The 21061-nt window shown below is 34.5% G+C and overlaps 1 protein-coding gene across 1 annotated transcript in view; it reads left to right on the top strand.

Annotated features, from left to right (window-relative positions):
• The window catches only part of LOC122808627 (PILR alpha associated neural protein), a 718070-nt gene extending 705411 nt beyond the window's left edge, over positions 1–12659 (top strand). Inside the window, exon 6 of the mRNA XM_044079592.1 lies at positions 10181–12659. Coding sequence (XP_043935527.1) covers positions 10181–10202 — 22 coding nt within the window. The 3' untranslated portion in view covers positions 10203–12659. The remainder of the gene's footprint in view (positions 1–10180) is intronic.
• The last annotated feature ends 8402 nt before the right edge of the window (positions 12660–21061 follow it).

Raw genomic sequence — 21061 nt, forward strand, 5'->3', positions numbered from 1 at the left:
ACAAAGCACAAAGTGACTTCCAGTAGGGAGTGACATGCTGCCCCCAGCTAGACCATTCTGGCATACACTAGACCATTCTGGCATACAAAGGATCAGCCATATCACATTAGTTAATGATAGCTACAGCTATATTATTTAACTTTAAAAACATAAAGGGAAAAAATTGTATTTTATCTATTCAATGTAATTACATGTATAACTTTAATAATCAGCATGTCATAAGGTAGTTAAATTCAATAATAATAAAATACTTAAACCGTGTAAAGCACAGTAGCAATTGTCTGCTATGTCTCTACATATTAGTGCAAGAATTTTTCCTATTTTCCATTTATATTAATGATCTTCAAACAGCTATTCCACACACCAACTGCATTCAGTATGCAGATGACTCTACTATAATCTTTTCAGCCACTTCTCAAACTGAACTTCAGTCTCTTACCCAAAAAGCTTTCAATACTGTCGAACAATGGTTCTCACACTGCTGCCTCCTCTTAAACCCCCAAAAAACTAAACTGTTACTCTTTACACCAACCCAAAAGTCCACCCCCTTACATTTCACTCTCACATCCAACAATGGTACTCTTATTTCTCCTGACCCAACCACTAAACTCTTAGGAATAACAATCGACAACAACCTCAATTTTGATACTCACATAAACACCACAATAAAATTAGTTAACAAAAAACTAGGATCCCTTTCCATAATCAAACCCTTTCTTACACCAGTAGCCAAGACCGCTATAGCCAGAACTCACTTAATCTTCACTGTACTCTATGCTTCTCCTATATACACCAATCTCTCCAAAAACAACCTCAACAAACTAGCAACATCCTATAATAATATTGCTAGATTTGCTACAGGCTCCCCTTTCAGAACCCATCACTGTTTCAATCTAAAACAACTAGACTGGCTAGAATTTCTTAACCAGCTCCAATTTCACCAACTTACAATAACCCACAAGACCCTGTATCAACCCAGAAACAATCCAATACTGTCTAGCCTCATTACCCCTTACAATAATCTCAAGAATCTACGCTCCTCAAATAAACTGCTGATCAATACGACCAAATCTAACAACTCAGCAGGTGACTCCTTGTTCTCTAACTCTGTTGGAAAACTATGGAATCAACTACCCCCTGAACTCACAACTCAGACTTCTCTCTCGCTTTTCAAAAATAATCTAAAACTATTGCTCTTGTACTAACCCTAACTAACTTGTTCCTTTACACTAATTTTCACCCCACATCCTTCACAATCTTCCCTTAATGTTTCAATTTACTATGTTATTGCATCTAAAACTTATGTATATATGTATAATGTACCCTCTCTTATACATTACCCTCTACGGAATTAATGATTATATTATTAATCACTACGAGTATTATAATTTGTACTTAAAAAAAAAAAAATTTACTTATAGATTTGTAAGAATTGCTATTTTATTATATTGATCTGTCATAACTTCTATATTAATTTTGTATGTTTCTTGGAGCTTTTCTCCCCGGGCCTCTACTGAAAATGGACATGTATCCAGCTAGACTAGCCCGGTCAACAAATGTAAATAAATAAATAAAAATAAAAAAGAAGCTCAGGAACATGTATTCTCATCTTCCTCTATAATTCTTCCCTTCTACAAACTAGGGGGCTGTTTGACACAGTTATTAAAAGCTCCTTAAATATTATGTTGTTTCTGCAGCTGTTTCCTGGCTTAGTTCTGGTAATCATTTACTCTATTTGTAATACACAACTTTGTCCAAGTACTAAAGTTCTGTTGCATTATTCTAGTATTGCAAGTTTGAATTTTGGGATTGTTTATGGCCAGTTCACTTACCCAGTAAAAAAAAATTAATTAGGCAAAATAAATAGGAAAACATACACTCTCACAAGAACAATTTTAGTAAAGGTTATTAAACAAATGGTTAACTGCAGAAATATATTGACTAGAATGCAAGTAGGGTAACTAGTAATGGTAAGCCCTGCTATGAGCAGCCAGGTCATGCAATAACCCTTTCTGATTTCAATACCACCCTACAACAGTGATTTTCCATAAGCAGTAGGGTTACTTCAGAGGGTGGTCTACTGACTATGTTGCAGGATAATGTTGCAGTCTGAAGGTGGAGCAGCTAGTGCTAATTAGTCATGAACTTCCCTCTGACATGTCTGTGACTCTGCTTCTTTGCTGCCAAGTGATTCAGAGAATCACTCTACTACACAAATTAGCATGGTTGGCCATGTTAAAAGATGGCTGACACCCATTTATGTCAAAGGAAGAGACGGTGTTGGAGGTAAATGCAGCTTTAGTGGTGTGTGTGTGTGTGCGTGTGTTTGTGTGTGTGTGTGTGTGTGTGTGTGTGTGTGTGTGTGTGTGTGTGTGTGTGTGTGTGTGTGTGTGTGTGTGTGTGTGTGTGTGTGTGTGTGTGTGTGTGTGTGTGTGTGTGTGTGTGTGTGTGTGTGCGCACACGTGTGTGTGTATCTCTGTAAACGTACATGTCTGAATATGTGTGTGTTGGGAGGGAGGTTCCTGTAACAATGCGATGCAGGAAATTATCACCAGAAAATTGTTATTAGCACAGGTGGTAAAGAAGAATGATTCAGAGACAGGCAAATTAGCTGATAATGAGTTCTTCCTCATTGTAGCCAAAACTGTCTCTGAATCAATTTTTCCACAATTGTGTATACTTGACCTACCTGCTGTAGGCAATTTTTGTGGCCACAGATGATTTCTCTGAATCCCAGTAACTGTTACCATCTGCTTGTTTCCTGTAAGTTCATGCAGCAGTTGAAGAACAGCACGGGCAAAATTAGACAAATCTGAGCTCTATGTGCCTCCACAGATATCAGTTTCTCACTCCTTATGTTTTGTGTAGCGTTCATTCAAATATTTCTTGCAGGTTAACTCAGTATAGGTGGCAAGCTTTGCTGCAGTATCATTTTCTATGTCTTTTCATATCCTAGATGTGTCAGTCTTAGCTCTGTATCCATTTTTATTTATTTGATATGATGTGGATCCCAACCACATCGTTCATACTCTCTTCTGTTTACATAATATGCGTTATGCACTTCAGGTGCTGTAAAATTGTTTTCATGTCTGTAAAAGTCACTACTAATATCCAATCATTTTTTGCTTGAATTCCTTTCCAAGACCTATGTTTTGGCTGGGAACCAGATGCCAAATATCCACCAGAAATTTCATCACAAGCTGAAGAGAACCAGTTTCTCTAAGACTCAAAAATCATTCATCTTTTGCACCATCAGACTTTTTTCTTCCTTCTGTGAGTTCTGGACAGTCAGCCATTACTGCACAATATTATTTACATGCCTAAGCATGTAATCTGACTTGTACAACTTTGGGGACCATTTGGCCTCTCACAGTGTCCTTACTAGAGTCATAATACCCCTGGTCCCTAACAGATTGCTTTTTACAGAGCCCTAATAACCGACATCATATTTGAATGTCTTACCACCATTCACTTGTTTACAAGCTACTAAACCATTTTATTATGGGTCTATATTAATTTATCGAAGGTTCAATTCAGTGAAACCCACCAAAGTGGGGGGGGGGCTGCAGCCCCCACACCCCCAACTATATATACCAACTCTGACACTGCACTACAGAGGGAAAAGGGCAAATTTGTGCTGCTGGCCATCTGCTTCCTTTCCATACATACATTTTTCACGGATATGAAAGTTCGCTGAAATGAACGTTCGATGGTTAGGGCTCAGTGTAGAAAGGTTTGGTGAACTGAACCCTCAATTAATTACTACAGACCCTTTCATTATACTTTATAAGGCTGTTTCTAAGCAGCTCACTTAGTAATGTGAGCCCATAAATTCAGTACAAAAGTTTTGTATACATCAGTAAAAGAAGAAAATAATTTAAGTAAATGAAGTATCCCAGTGTCCACCAAACTACTACACAAAAGCCAAAAAGGCAAAACACACCAGGAAACCGGAGGCAATGCTGGAGGCTGAAAACAAGTTTAATATATCCAAGATACAGGTTAAACATTTCCTCAGGTACATATTTTCAACCTGAATGTTCTTTACTTTTGTAAGTTTGTTGCCAAAAGCAAAAATAAGCTTTTTTAAGGAGGTGTAACCCCCCTCGCTTCTTTCCTTGTAAATGCCAGGACCAGACCTAACTATATCTTTAAAATTTAATGGCATTTTAACAAAATTGTCCAAATTGTACATGTCTTTCTTGCCCAAATCTTTCCGAAGGTTAATCTCAGACACAGTACCTTTGTTGTGAATATTAGGAACAGTGCGGTTCTTCTCTTCACCGTTGATGGCGTTAGGTTTGGCCGAAATCAAAAAGCATCCTCTTCATTATTCGTGTGGCAACCACAACGTTAACAGAACCTCCTGAGAGACTCATACCCTCCTTCCTCGGCGTAGCTTGGGAAGAACATCTACCTTGTCCGGTAGGAGCAACAAAGTTGGGTTGCACACATCTAGATTGACCAGTTCAACAAGTCGGGTAATTTCACCCCGAATTATGGCCATTTCAGAATGAATTTTGTCTATCTCCTCTCGTGTAACTGAGGTAGACAAATTTAACATTTCCTGCATTGACTCCATGAAAACGACACAAGTAAATGAAGTATCCCAGAAGAAAATAATTTACCTAGTACATAAATTAAACCACTATGACACTACTTTCCAGTTTCCCTTTCAGAAATACCTTTACCAAAAGCACTGATACTTATGATCTGGGAAATACCTGCATATTAATCTCTGTAAGACTGTGTTCAGAACTGCTCATATAAAAGGAATTGTTTCCAACAAGCTTACCACAGGCATCTTTAAGACAAACACTCTGCATAAAAAGTCAAATCCATTATTCCATGTGTTATTGGCTGTGATACTCATTGGGTGAGGCCCATTTTAGTGAAGACCCACAAAGAGGAAAAACTCCATGATATATCACAGTAAATATATGGTAATGACATGCCAATGGTGAAAAATGAATTCTCAGTTAAAGTGGTAGCAATGAGAGCAGACGTTAAAATCTATGTACTGTTTGGCAATAAACCCATGTAAAAAGCACAAAGCCCATGGAAGAGGTGCATAGATAGTGTGAAAGCAGGCATAAGGAATGTTAATAAGAATATCAGTAAAACAAACTAAACAGAAAGCAACGCATTTACACATGGCAAAACAAAATGAAATATAATTACCAGCATAACATAATTGGTCTGAGTATGGAAATAAACTGGTCAGTGTTTCTTAAACAATTATTGTGTAAATGGTGTGTTATTAAATTTCATTACGGAATCATGTTTAAGTGATGTGTAATGGGGATGATTTTTCTCCCTTGGAAGAATGGTTACCAAAGTACCAGGGATTTTTAATATGGATTATGTAAAAGCTACATTTTATATTTCAAAACTATTTAGTTCAGACAAAAACAATGGTGCAGCGGTAGCATTGTTACCTCACAGCAAGAGGTTCTCCTGTTCGATTCTCAGCTGGAGTGCGGGGAGTGTTTTCTGTGTGGAGTCTGCATGTCCTTCCCACGGTTGGGTGGCATTTGAAAGACATGCAAAAATGGGTGTGCCTTCTTTGAAGGTTGGATGTTGAGCTGGCACTTCGGTGTTTGTGAAAATCTACTGCCAATCATTAGCGGACCGGAGTTCCGCTGTGGCGACCCCTAAAAGGGAAAAGACAAACATTTAGTTCAGACAAAGTGTTGTTTGAGAATTAACTTACTAATCTGTGGCTTGTGTCTTTTTGTATATGAGAAAACTAAGAACCAAAGTCTGTGGAAACAGCAGGATAAACAAAATCCTAATCAACAGTTCAATGGTAACTACTTTGGTGACTTAAGTCAAAACCAATTCACTGAAAAAATGATTTTATTAATCTTTTGTTAATCGCTCATGTCCATTAATACAGACCTCATTAGAACAATTATCTGTCAGTGTATATAACTACTGATTTTTGTTCTGTTATCAATGCTTTCCACCTAATTTACACATACTACTGAAGTTTGTTTGGCACCACATTATTTAAAATTCAGCTACTGTTTATCAAACTGCTCTTGATACACCTTTGCTGTCTGAGCTTGAAAATGGTCTAGCTGGTTCAGTGCTCTACCTGAATTAACAAAGAATAACATTATATATATATATATATATATATATATATATATATATATATATATATATATATATATATATATATATATATAGGTTTACTATCAACGTTTTGAAAACATTTTTGCGAGTAATTACTTACTCGAAAAATATTATAGAAATTAACAATAGCGACCAATCAAAATAACTAAACAAAAAAAATGTCACCAATTCGAAATCAAATTGTTGACATTTTTCATACTTACCTTAACATCCAGTGATATTCAACACATGTTTTGCAGGGGGGCAAGCCTGACCTGACCCCCCCCCCCACATGTCACCCCCTGCTACTTATATATTACAACTCTGAGATCGCACTGCAGTGAGGAAAAGGGCAAAGTTCCCGATCTGCACTGTAGTGCGATATCTAATCAATATGTCAGTCTCACAACAGTGAATGCACACTAGTATTCACTGCTGCGAGTTTGATATTTTAATTTCAGTGTTATGATACTTTGACAAAGTAACTTTTGACAATCAAAGTTCACATAACGGCATTCAAAATGTTGATAGTAACCCCAATAAGTATATGTAAATAGATATACATACTATAACCTATTCAAAATTAGAGAGAAAGGAGAAAAAGAAATAATTTATTTTATTTTTATTTTATTTTACATTTGTTGACTGGGCTAGTCTAACTGGATATATGTCCATTTTCAGTAGAGGCCCGGGGAGGAAAGCTCCACTACAGCAATTATACAAAAATACAGAACTGAAAGAAAGTGACATAAAAGAATAATATTTAAAAACTAGTACATCATAGTTACCACTTTAAATAGATAACCAATAGGAAACAGAATGACTTGAAAAATTAAGTACATAAATGTAATGTATGAGAAACTTAGACAACAGTAGAAAGAAGGAAACATTTATACATGTAAAAATTTATCATATTAGAAAAACAAAATTTTAAAAATATAATGAAAAAATAATGAAAAAATTATTATTTTTTTTTTTTTTTTAATCAGAGAATGAATGTTATGGTCATGTGAAGGTGAAAGTCAAGAGAAGGAAATATTAGTCAGGATTAATACATGGGCATAGCCATTGTGAAGTAAGAACGTTTCTAAGTTGCTTCTTAAAAAGAGGTCTGGATGTTAGGGATGTTAGCTTAATAGGAAGCTTGTTCCAAGAGTTTCCAATTGTATTAGCAAAAAGACAGTCTCCAGATTTGTTATTAGGTTTAAGGGTGGCTACTAGTACCTTATTAGCTGAGGGTAGGGTTGACAGATTTTTGTATGGGTTAATGAGGCTACAGAGGATGGGAGTATTTGTAGGATGGTGCAGGATCTTTTGAGTTATAGTTAGTTGTTGAAAAAGAAGTTGGTTTTGCAGTTCCAGCCATCCTAACTTTTTCAGATTTTGGCAATGGTGGGTCCAGAATGGGGAACCAGTAGCAAATCTGGCAATGTCATTATAAGCGGTGGCCAGCTTATTTAGATTATTTTTGGATAGGTTAGTGTAAATTGGTGATACATAGAGAAGGGTTGAAATTAGGTGTGTTTGGGTGATAGTAATCCTGGCAGAAGGTGTGAGGAAGGTTTTAAGCCTGTAAAGGAATCCAAGTTTCCTACTGACTGATTTAATGGTTAAATTTATATGAGTGTCAAAACTAAGATTGTTATCGATTGTAAAGCCTAAAAGTTTAGTTGTTGTTTCAGGTACTATTTCAGTGCCATTATTTGATACTACTGAGAAATTGATGGGGGGAGATTTTAGGGTGGGGGTAAATAATAGGAGTTTTATTTTTTTAGGGTTTAGTAGTAGACAGCGTTTGAAGTACCTGTTTTCCACTATGGTAAATACTTATTGGATGCTAGACTGCAGTTCAGCTTGAGATGCTGCAGCACAGATTAATGTAGAGTCATCGCCATATTGTATGCAGGTAGTTTGAGGAGGGGATGTTTTCAGGTCACTGATGAAAATGGAAAAAAGGAGGGGTCCCAGAATGGAGCCCTGTGGGACTCCTAGGGAGACAGGGAGCTGGGTCGATAGGTTATTGTCCCAGAGGACTGCTTGTTGTCTGTTTTCTAGGTAGGACTTAAACCATTTGATTGTCTGAGTGTCTATTGAAAGTGTTGTAAGTGTCTCTAACATTAGGTGATGATTCACCATGTCAAAGGCTTTGGAGAGGTCTAAAAAGAGAGCTGAGGAGAGTAGGTTGTTATTAGGATTTTTATTAATACAGTCTGAAAAGGATAGGAGTGCGGTTGTGGTGCTATGAAATGGCCTGAATCCATGCTGGCAGTCTGCTAATAGATTATTTTGAAGGAGATGATCAAGTAGTTGCCAATGAATGCATCTTTCCATGATTTTTGCTAATGGAGACAGTAGAGCTATGGGACGGAAGTTAGAGAGTTCAGTTGAGTTGCCTCCCTTATGTAGTGGGATAATATGTGAGACTTTCCAGAGAGATGGAATAGAACCTTCTGTGATGGTTCTGTTTATTAATATGGAGATAGGGTAAGCAATTACATCAGCTGCAATTTGCAGAAATTCAGCTGGAAGGAGGTCAGCTGAAGGTGAACATGGTTTTAGTTTAAGAAAGAATGAAAGAAGTCAGGGAGACCTGTGTTCATTGGGGTTACCTGATTAACAAATAAAAATAAATAACAGCTCCACTAACACAAATGAGCAGTAGATACCTGTGTTAGAGAAAACTGTCTGGGAGGCAGAAACAGAAGCAAAAGAGAAGTCTTGGAAGCTATAGACTGATAGCACAGTAGCAGCAACACAGAAAATCATGGTTGGAGTCTAGATAGCAAACGTTGCTCACTTTCTTAAAGAAAAATAGCCTATAGGCAACAATTAACATTGCTTCATTACCAATAAGAGATGTGGGTGAGTTTGACATGAAATACAAATATGCATGAGTTTCTGGACATCCTGAAGATCTGTGACTCAATCCTGCAGGGGGGTTGATAGAAAAGAAAATGCAAGACTGAGACAGACTGGAATTGCTTCAGCGCAGAGAGGAGTATGATATCGAAAATAAGAAAAATGACTAATGAAGTGCTGTCTGTGTCAGCCCTGGGTTCAGTACTCTTCAAGGTGCTGTTCTTAGATATATTAGAGGAAGACAAAACAAGATGAATGTCTTCACTGATGAAGCAATGATAGGGCCAACAGTGGAGGAAGATGACGATGCGAAGATAGTTGCAGCAGCGGAAGATGATGTTGATAAAAGACAGCAGTGAGTGATGGGAGAGGAGTTTAAGGAAGGACTTAGAAAGGCATTCATAATGATCAGAAAAGAAGCAGGTGAAATTTAGTGTAGACAATTACAACTGAGTCACAACAACCTTAGAGTAAAGCACCTGCAGGGAGATGGACCTGATGGCAACAGAGCAGGAGAAGGCTCAGTGTTGTTCATGGACCAGCTAGAGTGGAATGAAAAGGCCATAGCTGTAGAAGGCAGAATCTGTTGATGCATCCTGAAGAAGATAACCTCCAATGCAAAAAGGTAATGTTCTCACTAGATTAGGCACTGGTGACTTCATAAGTGGAGTTCTAACCACACAGGAGAGGAATAATGGGCTGCAGGAAGGAGACAAGCTACCAGATGTGAGATGGAGAAAAAACGTTGTAACCAGATAGTTGAGGAGCGAGGGGTCTTGTCACTAAAGAGTAGAAAAAATAGGAGTGGCTACATGATACAGATGCGCCACGTCATGTTGGGGAGATGTTAAAAGGGCACCTTGAACAGGAAGGATAAAAGGAAAAGATGCAATTAAAAGCCTGCAGAGGCCAGTTACTTTCCGCATGTGGGAAAGCACTTCTTCACAGGGAAAGTTCTAAACCTATTAAATAGACTCTGGAGAGGGGATTCACAGAGACACTTAAGAAGGCATAGGACAAGTAGAAAAAAAAGTGTGTGGGGGGTGGCAGAATGTTAAATTTACTTAAAGCACAGACATAGTAGGTCAGTTGTTTCCTTCGCCCATCAAATAACTGTAATATAATGTATAGCTTAAGCACAGTGAATTAAAAGGCAAAGTCTGTACTTTACATCTCTGATATATTTTCTCTTTCTCTGCAGTATTCCAGTAGTGAACCTGTGACCATCGAAAGAGAACAGCAGCACATATGTGGAGAAAAATAAAAAACACAGCAACAAATGAAAACAAATTGCTTTTGAGTTCCAAATGCCATGAAGGACTTTGTCAAGGATATCAGCATGCTCAGAGCAGGCGGCAGAGAAGATGTCTTACATGCACAAGCCGAGCATCATAGTGGGACAGCGAGTCATGTACCCCTGTCCAAAAACTGATGGCGACTGCAAGCCATTGTTCTGTTTGCAAAGTCATGGTGGGACTTATGGTGTGAATTCCACAGCAAACAGATTAAGCAGTACATGTGACTTTTTTCCAGCTTTCAACTTTCCTGGAAGACATTTGATTTGAGAATAAGTTGATTGTTTCCATGGGTTACAATGATGAGTGTTGAAGGAAGTGAAGAGACATAGCACATTATGTTTTGTGCTTCTTTCACAGATACAGAACAGTAAGTATTTTCTGTGGGAATGTCATTTTTGTGATGACTGCTCATGGCAATCAAGCTTTCCCTCTCTGATATTTCTGGTCCTGAATCACATCTTTCACCAATCCTTTGCTACACTTTCTTTCTCCACCAATCATATTTCTACAGAAAGCCATCTTTCTTTGGTTCCCTGCAAAAAAATATAAAAACAAAAATAAACAAAATAATTAAATGTAACAATAAAATGACTCTTTCTACAGGCAACTTTTTATATAAATTGTCAAAAAGATTTTTAATGTGTACATTTCATACTGGAGACACTCTAATCTTTAGAACTGAGGATTTTGGTCAGATAAAATATGGCATATGAAGATGGCCCCGCCCTGAAATTCCAGTTTGGAGCTGAGACTCTCATCTGACCTGTTTCTTGACATTTTTCTTCCATAACATGAAGTGCTTTAAAAGACGGGAAAAGTAGCTTGCTCTTTGAAAGGTGGCTATTCATAGGAAAAAAAAACCTTAGTGTAAAAAAGTGATTTTTTCCCCTTTTTGGGTTAACAGCCTTGTTCGTGTACTGTTGCAAAATATACCACTCAGCCTACTGTGAGCTTTTTCTTATAACTGCAATGAGATGCAAAAATTAACTTGTTATATATAGAGAATATATAAATGATATATACATATTGTGTGTGTTTTAAAAGACTGTGTTAAACCTGTAAGCCATTTCTTTATAGAAGAATCTGTTTGTACTGTAGACTTCCACTCTGATATTTTTTAAACAAATCTGTACTATGCTTAGGGTTGCCTGAGGAACTGAGATGGATAACAGAAGAGGGGTGACCCATGGAATTGTTAAGTATGACTACAGCTGAGAAACCCCCTTCATGTTGCAGATCATCATCATGATTTAGCATCGGAAACTGGTTTCCAGGGAATGATGTTCCAGTCTGGCTTGATAAATTTGTGGGAGACTGGTCCAGTGTTATACAACAGACAGGATTGACAGGTCATAGGTTACTTGAACTGTTTATCGTACAGAAGTCATTTTTTTAAAGAAGGTAAAGAAAGATTCAATGTATTTGTTTCTGAAAGAATGTTCATTAACCCAATCTTAGCGTTCAACTTCTAAGTGAAGGGGTTTTGAGCATCTTTTTTTTTTTAAGTATCACTGGACTATACTTTGCCCACCCTTTCTTAGCTTTGATAGATCAGTGCCTTGTCTTTCTGCTTTTTAACTGGAGAGAGACCTTTAGACTGATCATTTTGGAGACCAACATACTCTGCTTAAAAATCTAGACACATTGCACCCTGGGACAAAACTCTTGAGCAATTACTCCCACAGCTTAGGGTTCGTAGTTGACTCAAATGTGAATTTGATGGAGATCTTGGTGGAATTTTTATGATACGGTTGTACCAGGAAACTTACTGTCTGAGTCAGATGTGTATTTATTTTTGGTTTGCTGTCATTAATTCGACTCTCAGGTGGTCGACTCTACTTGTGCGATACCTTACATCCTGAATGGCGGAATGTCGAACACCAATATTCCTGATTGTCCTAACTTGCCTCCCCTCCTGGACCCATGGTAAAGTTTGTTCCTGCATCCAGAGTGGAAGGGAGTTTCGATGTTCAGTATTTGTGTCTAGTATATTGCAATTCTGCAGTCTGACATTTGCGGAGGTGCGCTGATGATATTCTGACTTGACTGTCTGTAAGTTGACATTATGATAGCAAACCATTTTTTTCACTATATTATAGTATACTTACTATACCCACAGCTTAATAGTCATTGTTGCCCTGAATGTTTCTATGAATTTGCTGGAGACTTGGTGGAAGTTCTGTGATACAGTTGTCCCAGAAAGCTTATTGTCTGTGTCAGATGTAATCATTACTATGTGTCACCTATGTATTTATTTCTCTATAATGTTCTATCATAATTATTACTCATTTTGTTGTTGTTACTGTTCTTTCCTTGTAGGATGCCTGATTTTTTTGTGACAGGGCATCCTGTAAATAAACTTGCTTTGCTTCAGTAACTTAACTGGTATGTGGAATTTATACATATGGTAATATTTCAAGACTTTTAGTTTTACTAATGTTTTGTTAACAGGGTGGCTCTTGTACTGAAAACTGTTAAACTGTTAACTGGTAAGACACAACATACCCATTCTGTGTATGTAAATACAAGTTTGTAAGACCAGCATGATTACCGATTTCTTCATTCCTAAATTAGTTTATGCCTTTCCCTTCCATTTCCGATGTTTACTGGTGTTAGTGAGTGAGTGAGTGAGTGAGTGAGTGAGTGAGTGAGTGAGTGAGTGAGTGAGTCAGTGAGTCAGTGAGTGAGTCAGTGAGTGAGTGAGTCAGTGAGTGAGTCAATGACTGAGTTAGTTAGTTGTTCTTGATGTTTATGAGGATGTTTCATGCATACAACGCTCTTTATATGAAAGAATATTGAAATTCCTACTGTCTACCCATTTCGATTGGCATTGCAAATCGGTCAGGAGCATCTATGTTTTTCTACAAAAATCTTCCCTCTTAATTGTCTTACATATGTCTGCATGCACTGTGGTTTGTAAAATAATCTTTGGTAAACTGAGCAGTAATAAGAGTAAGCTTTGTGACTTACAAATCATATTTACTGGCAAATAAATGAAATTCAGAAAAGAAATGAAGTTATCAAATACATCAGTCTGTAGTTCCAGCGTAAATAAATTCTCCTTTTAGGCAACATTTTCTAGAGGGGCCTCTAGACTGTAGAGTAGTTCTCCAAATTCCAGCAACTGGAAACAGCAAAACTTTACCCATCTGCTTAGGCAGTAATAAATCCAGTTGTCTTCTCCATTCAAGGGTCAGGTTCCTTCCCTCATACAGACACCATGTGGTCTGCCTTCCTTCTTTACCCCAAAGGGTATGTAATCATGTATGCGTGTGTTTAATGTATTTTTTGTTTGTTTGTTAACTAGAAAAATGGGCTACTCCAATGACCTTTTTTCAGCCATGACATAACTCAGAGGCAATGAAATTGTATGAAATTAAAATAATAGCAGATACAGTTATTTTAACACATACATAGTAATTTGAATTATTTGGCATTGTAGTTTGTACAATACTCAGATCACATGCAGTTATTTTAACACATATGTAGTAATTTGAATTATTTGGCATTGTAGTTTGTACAATACTCAGATCACATGCAGTTATTTTAACACATACGTAGTAATTTGAATTATTTGGCATTGTACTTTGTACAATACTCAGATCACATGCAGTTATTTTAACACATACGTAGTAATTTGAATTATTTGGCATTGTAGTTTGTACAATACTCAGATCACATGCAGTTATTTTAACACATACGTAGTAATTTGAATTATTTGGCATTGTAGTTTGTACAATACTCAGATCACATGCAGTTATTTTAACACATACGTAGTAATTTGAATTATTTGGCATTGTAGTTTGTACAATACTCAGATCACATGCAGTTATTTTAACACATACATAGTAATTTGAATTATTTGGCATTGTACTTTGTACAATACTCAGATCACATGCAGTTATTTTAACACATACATAGTAATTTGAATTATTTGGCATTGTAGTTTGTACAATACTCAGATCACATGCAGTTATTTTAACACATACGTAGTAATTTGAATTATTTGGCATTGTACTTTGTACAATACTCAGATCACATGCAGTTATTTTAACACATACGTAGTAATTTGAATTATTTGGCATTGTACTTTGTACAATACTCAGATCACATGCAGTTATTTTAACACATACGTAGTAATTTGAATTATTTGGCATTGTAGTTTGTACAATACTCAGATCACATGCAGTTATTTTAACACATACGTAGTAATTTGAATTATTTGGCATTGTAGTTTGTACAATACTCAGATCACATGCAGTTATTTTAACACATACGTAGTAATTTGAATTATTTGGCATTGTACTTTGTACAATACTCAGATCACATGCAGTTATTTTAACACATACGTAGTAATTTGAATTATTTGGCATTGTACTTTGTACAATACTCAGATCACATGCAGTTATTTTAACACATACGTAGTAATTTGAATTATTTGGCATTGTAGTTTGTACAATACTCAGATCACATGCAGTTATTTTAACACATACGTAGTAATTTGAATTATTTGGCATTGTACTTTGTACAATACTCAGATCACATGCAGTTATTTTAACACATACGTAGTAATTTGAATTATTTGGCATTGTACTTTGTACAATACTCAGATCACATGCAGTTATTTTAACACATACGTAGTAATTTGAATTATTTGGCATTGTAGTTTGTACAATACTCAGATCACATGCAGTTATTTTAACACATCGTAGTAATTTGAATTATTTGGCATTGTAGTTTGTACAATACTCAGATCACATGCAGTTATTTTAACACATACGTAGTAATTTGAATTATTTGGCATTGTAGTTTGTACAATACTCAGATCACATGCAGTTATTTTAACACATACGTAGTAATTTGAATTATTTGGCATTGTAGTTTGTACAATACTCAGATCACATGCAGTTATTTTAACACATACGTAGTAATTTGAATTATTTGGCATTGTAGTTTGTACAATACTCAGATCACATGCAGTTATTTTAACACATACGTAGTAATTTGAATTATTTGGCATTGTAGTTTGTACAATACTCAGATCACATGCAGTTATTTTAACACATACGTAGTAATTTGAATTATTTGGCATTGTAGTTTGTACAATACTCAGATCACATGCAGTTATTTTAACACATCGTAGTAATTTGAATTATTTGGCATTGTAGTTTGTACAATACTCAGATCACATGCAGTTATTTTAACACATACGTAGTAATTTGAATTATTTGGCATTGTAGTTTGTACAATACTCAGATCACATGCAGTTATTTTAACACATACGTAGTAATTTGAATTATTTGGCATTGTAGTTTGTACAATACTCAGATCACATGCAGTTATTTTAACACATCGTAGTAATTTGAATTATTTGGCATTGTAGTTTGTACAATACTCAGATCACATGCAGTTATTTTAACACATACGTAGTAATTTGAATTATTTGGCATTGTACTTTGTACAATACTCAGATCACATGCAGTTATTTTAACACATACGTAGTAATTTGAATTATTTGGCATTGTACTTTGTACAATACTCAGATCACATGCAGTTATTTTAACACATACGTAGTAATTTGAATTATTTGGCATTGTACTTTGTACAATACTCAGATCACATGCAGTTATTTTAACACATATGTAGTAATTTGAATTATTTGGCATTGTAGTTTGTACAATACTCAGATCACATGCAGTTATTTTAACACATACGTAGTAATTTGAATTATTTGGCATTGTACTTTGTACAATACTCAGATCACATGCAGTTATTTTAACACATACGTAGTAATTTGAATTATTTGGCATTGTAGTTTGTACAATACTCAGATCACATGCAGTTATTTTAACACATACGTAGTAATTTGAATTATTTGGCATTGTAGTTTGTACAATACTCAGATCACATGCAGTTATTTTAACACATACGTAGTAATTTGAATTATTTGGCATTGTACTTTGTACAATACTCAGATCACATGCAGTTATTTTAACACATACGTAGTAATTTGAATTATTTGGCATTGTAGTTTGTACAATACTCAGATCACATGCAGTTATTTTAACACATACATAGTAATTTGAATTATTTGGCATTGTAGTTTGTACAAAACTCAGATCACATGCAGTTATTTTAACACATACGTAGTAATTTGAATTATTTGGCATTGTAGTTTGTACAATACTCAGATCACATGCAGTTATTTTAACACATACGTAGTAATTTGAATTATTTGGCATTGTACTTTGTACAATACTCAGATCACATGGAGTTATTTTAACACATACGTAGTAATTTGAATTATTTGGCATTGTACTTTGTACAATACTCAGATCACATGCAGTTATTTTAACACATACGTAGTAATTTGAATTATTTGGCATTGTACTTTGCACAATACTCAGATCACATGCAGTTATTTTAACACATATGTAGTAATTTGAATTATTTGGCATTGTAGTTTGTACAATACTCAGATCACATGCAGTTATTTTAACACATACGTAGTAATTTGAATTATTTGGCATTGTAGTTTGTACAATACTCAGATCACATGCAGTTATTTTAACACATACGTAGTAATTTGAATTATTTGACATTGTAGTTTGTACAATACTCAGATCACATGCAGTTATTTTAACACATCGTAGTAATTTGAATTATTTGGCATTGTAGTTTGTACAATACTCAGATCACATGCAGTTATTTTAACACATACGTAGTAATTTGAATTATTTGGCATTGTAGTTTGTACAATACTCAGATCACATGCAGTTATTTTAACACATACATAGTAATTTGAATTATTTGGCATTGTAGTTTGTACAATACTCAGATCACATGCAGTTGTTTTAACACATACGTAGTAATTTGAATTATTTGGCATTGTAGTTTGTACAATACTCAGATCACATGCAGTTATTTTAACACATACGTAGTAATTTGAATTATTTGGCATTGTAGTTTGTACAATACTCAGATCACATGCAGTTATTTTAACACATACGTAGTAATTTGAATTATTTGGCATTGTAGTTTGTACAATACTCAGATCACATGCAGTTATTTTAACACATACGTAGTAATTTGAATTATTTGGCATTGTAGTTTGTACAATACTCAGATCACATGCAGTTATTTTAACACATACGTAGTAATTTGAATTATTTGGCATTGTAGTTTGTACAATACTCAGATCACATGCAGTTATTTTAACACATACGTAGTAATTTGAATTATTTGGCATTGTAGTTTGTACAATACTCAGATCACATGCAGTTATTTTAACACATACGTAGTAATTTGAATTATTTGGCATTGTAGTTTGTACAATACTCAGATCACATGCAGTTATTTTAACACATACGTAGTAATTTGAATTATTTGGCATTGTAGTTTGTACAATACTCAGATCACATGCAGTTATTTTAACACATACGTAGTAATTTGAATTATTTGGCATTGTAGTTTGTACAATACTCAGATCACATGCAGTTATTTTAACACATACGTAGTAATTTGAATTATTTGGCATTGTAGTTTGTACAATACTCAGATCACATGCAGTTATTTTAACACATACGTAGTAATTTGAATTATTTGGCATTGTAGTTTGTACAATACTCAGATCACATGCAGTTATTTTAACACATACGTAGTAATTTGAATTATTTGGCATTGTAGTTTGTACAATACTCAGATCACATGCAGTTATTTTAACACATACGTAGTAATTTGAATTATTTGGCATTGTACTTTGTATAATACTCAGATCACATGCAGTTATTTTAACACATACGTAGTAATTTGAATTATTTGGCATTGTACTTTGTACAATACTCAGATCACATGCAGTTATTTTAACACATCGTAGTAATTTGAATTATTTGGCATTGTACTTTGTACAATACTCAGATCACATGCAGTTATTTTAACACATCGTAGTAATTTGAATTATTTGGCATTGTAGTTTGTACAATACTCAGATCACATGCAGTTATTTTAACACATACGTAGTAATTTGAATTATTTGGCATTGTAGTTTGTACAATACTCAGATCACATGCAGTTATTTTAACACATACGTAGTAATTTGAATTATTTGGCATTGTAGTTTGTACAATACTCAGATCACATGCAGTTATGTTAACACATACGTAGTAATTTGAATTATTTGGCATTGTAGTTTGTACAATACTCAGATCACATGCAGTTATTTTAACACATCGTAGTAATTTGAATTATTTGGCATTGTAGTTTGTACAATACTCAGATCACATGCAGTTATTTTAACACATCGTAGTAATTTGAATTATTTGGCATTGTAGTTTGTACAATACTCAGATCACATGCAGTTATTTTAACACATACGTAGTAATTTGAATTATTTGGCATTGTAGTTTGTACAATACTCAGATCACATGCAGTTATTTTAACACATACGTAGTAATTTGAATTATTTGGCATTGTAGTTTGTACAATACTCAGATCACATGCAGTTATTTTAACACATACGTAGTAATTTGAATTATTTGGCATTGTACTTTGTACAATACTCAGATCACATGCAGTTATTTTAACACATACGTAGTAATTTGAATTATTTGGCATTGTACTTTGTACAATACTCAGATCACATGCAGTTATTTTAACACATACGTAGTAATTTGAATTATTTGGCATTGTACTTTGTACAATACTCAGATCACATGCAGTTATTTTAACACATACGTAGTAATTTGAATTATTTGGCATTGTAGTTTGTACAATACTCAGATCACATGCAGTTATTTTAACACATCGTAGTAATTTGAATTATTTGGCATTGTAGTTTGTACAATACTCAGATCACATGCAGTTATTTTAACACATCGTAGTAATTTGAATTATTTGGCATTGTAGTTTGTACAATACTCAGATCACATGCAGTTATTTTAACACATACGTAGTAATTTGAATTATTTGGCATTGTAGTTTGTACAATGCTCAGATCTGCAGTTATTTTAACACATCGTAGTAATTTGAATTATTTGGCATTGTAGTTTGTACAATACTCAGATCACATGCAGTTATTTTAACACATACGTAGTAATTTGAATTATTTGGCATTGTAGTTTGTACAATACTCAGATCACATGCAGTTATTTTAACACATACGTAGTAATTTGAATTATTGGCATTGTAGTTTGTACAATACTCAGATCACATGCAGTTATTTTAACACATACGTAGTAATTTGAATTATTTGGCATTGTAGTTTGTACAATACTCAGATCACATGCAGTTATTTTAACACATACGTAGTAATTTGAATTATTTGGCATTGTAGTTTGTACAATACTCAGATCACATGCAGTTATTTTAACACATACATAGTAATTTGAATTATTTGGCATTGTACTTTGTACAATACTCAGATCACATGCAGTTATTTTAACACATACGTAGTAATTTGAATTATTTGGCATTGTAGTTTGTACTATACTCAGATCACATGCAGTTATTTTAACACATACGTAGTAATTTGAATTATTTGGCATTGTACTTTGTACAATACTCAGATCACATGCAGTTATTTTAACACATACGTAGTAATTTGAATTATTTGGCATTGTACTTTGTACAATACTCAGATCACATGCAGTTATTTTAACAAATATGTAGTAATTTGAATTATTTGGCATTGTACTTTGTACAATACTCAGATCACATGCAGTTATTTTAACACATACGTAGTAATTTGAATTATTTGGCATTGTAGTTTGTACAATACTCAGATCACATGCAGTTATTTTAGCACATCGTAGTAATTTGAATTATTTGGCATTGTAGTTTGTACAATACTCAGATCACATGCAGTTATTTTAACACATGCGTAGTAATTTGAATTATTTGGCATTGTAGTTTGTACAATACTCAGATCACATGCAGTTATTTTAACACATACGTAGTAATTTGAATTATTTGGCATTGTAGTTTGTACAATACTCAGATCACATGCAGTTATTTTAACACATACGTAGTAATTTGAATTATTTGGCATTGTAGTTTGTACAATACTCAGATCACATGCAGTTATTTTAACACATACGTAGTAATTTGAATTATTTGGCATTGTAGTTTGTACAATACTCAGATCACATGCAGTTATTTTAACACATACGTAGTAATTTGAATTATTTGGCATTGTAGTTTGTACAATACTCAGATCACATGCAGTTATTTTAACACATACGTAGTAATTTGAATTATTTGGCATTGTAGTTTGTACAATACTCAGATCACATGCAGTTATTTTAACACATACGTAGTAATTTGAATTATTTGGCATTGTGGTTTGTACAATACTCAGATCACATGCAGTTATTTTAACACATACATAGTAATTTGAATTATTTGGCATTGTAGTTTGTACAATACTCAGATCACATGCAGTTATTTTAACACATACATAGTAATTTGAATTATTTGGCATTGTAGTTTGTACAATGCTCAGATCACATGCAGTTATTTTAACACATACATAGTAATTTGAATTATTTGGTATTGTAGTTTGTACAATACTCAGATCACATGCAGTTATTTGAATTTGTACAGCTCTTTCTTGTTTTATGTGATTATAAACCTTTAGACAAACAGATGGAAACTGCTAACACTACTAATCTAACTATGAGCAGTGTTTTAGAAATACATCAAAGTCAAAGAGTCAAAGAAAACTTTATTGTCATTCAGAACTACACAGCAGTGTAGCTGAATGAAATTACAATGCTTCGTTCTCAATG

Source organism: Protopterus annectens, chromosome 8.part0 (assembly GCF_019279795.1).
Source record: "Protopterus annectens isolate FY-2018-M chromosome 8.part0, PAN1.0, whole genome shotgun sequence".
Lineage (NCBI taxonomy): Eukaryota > Metazoa > Chordata > Ceratodontiformes > Protopteridae > Protopterus > Protopterus annectens.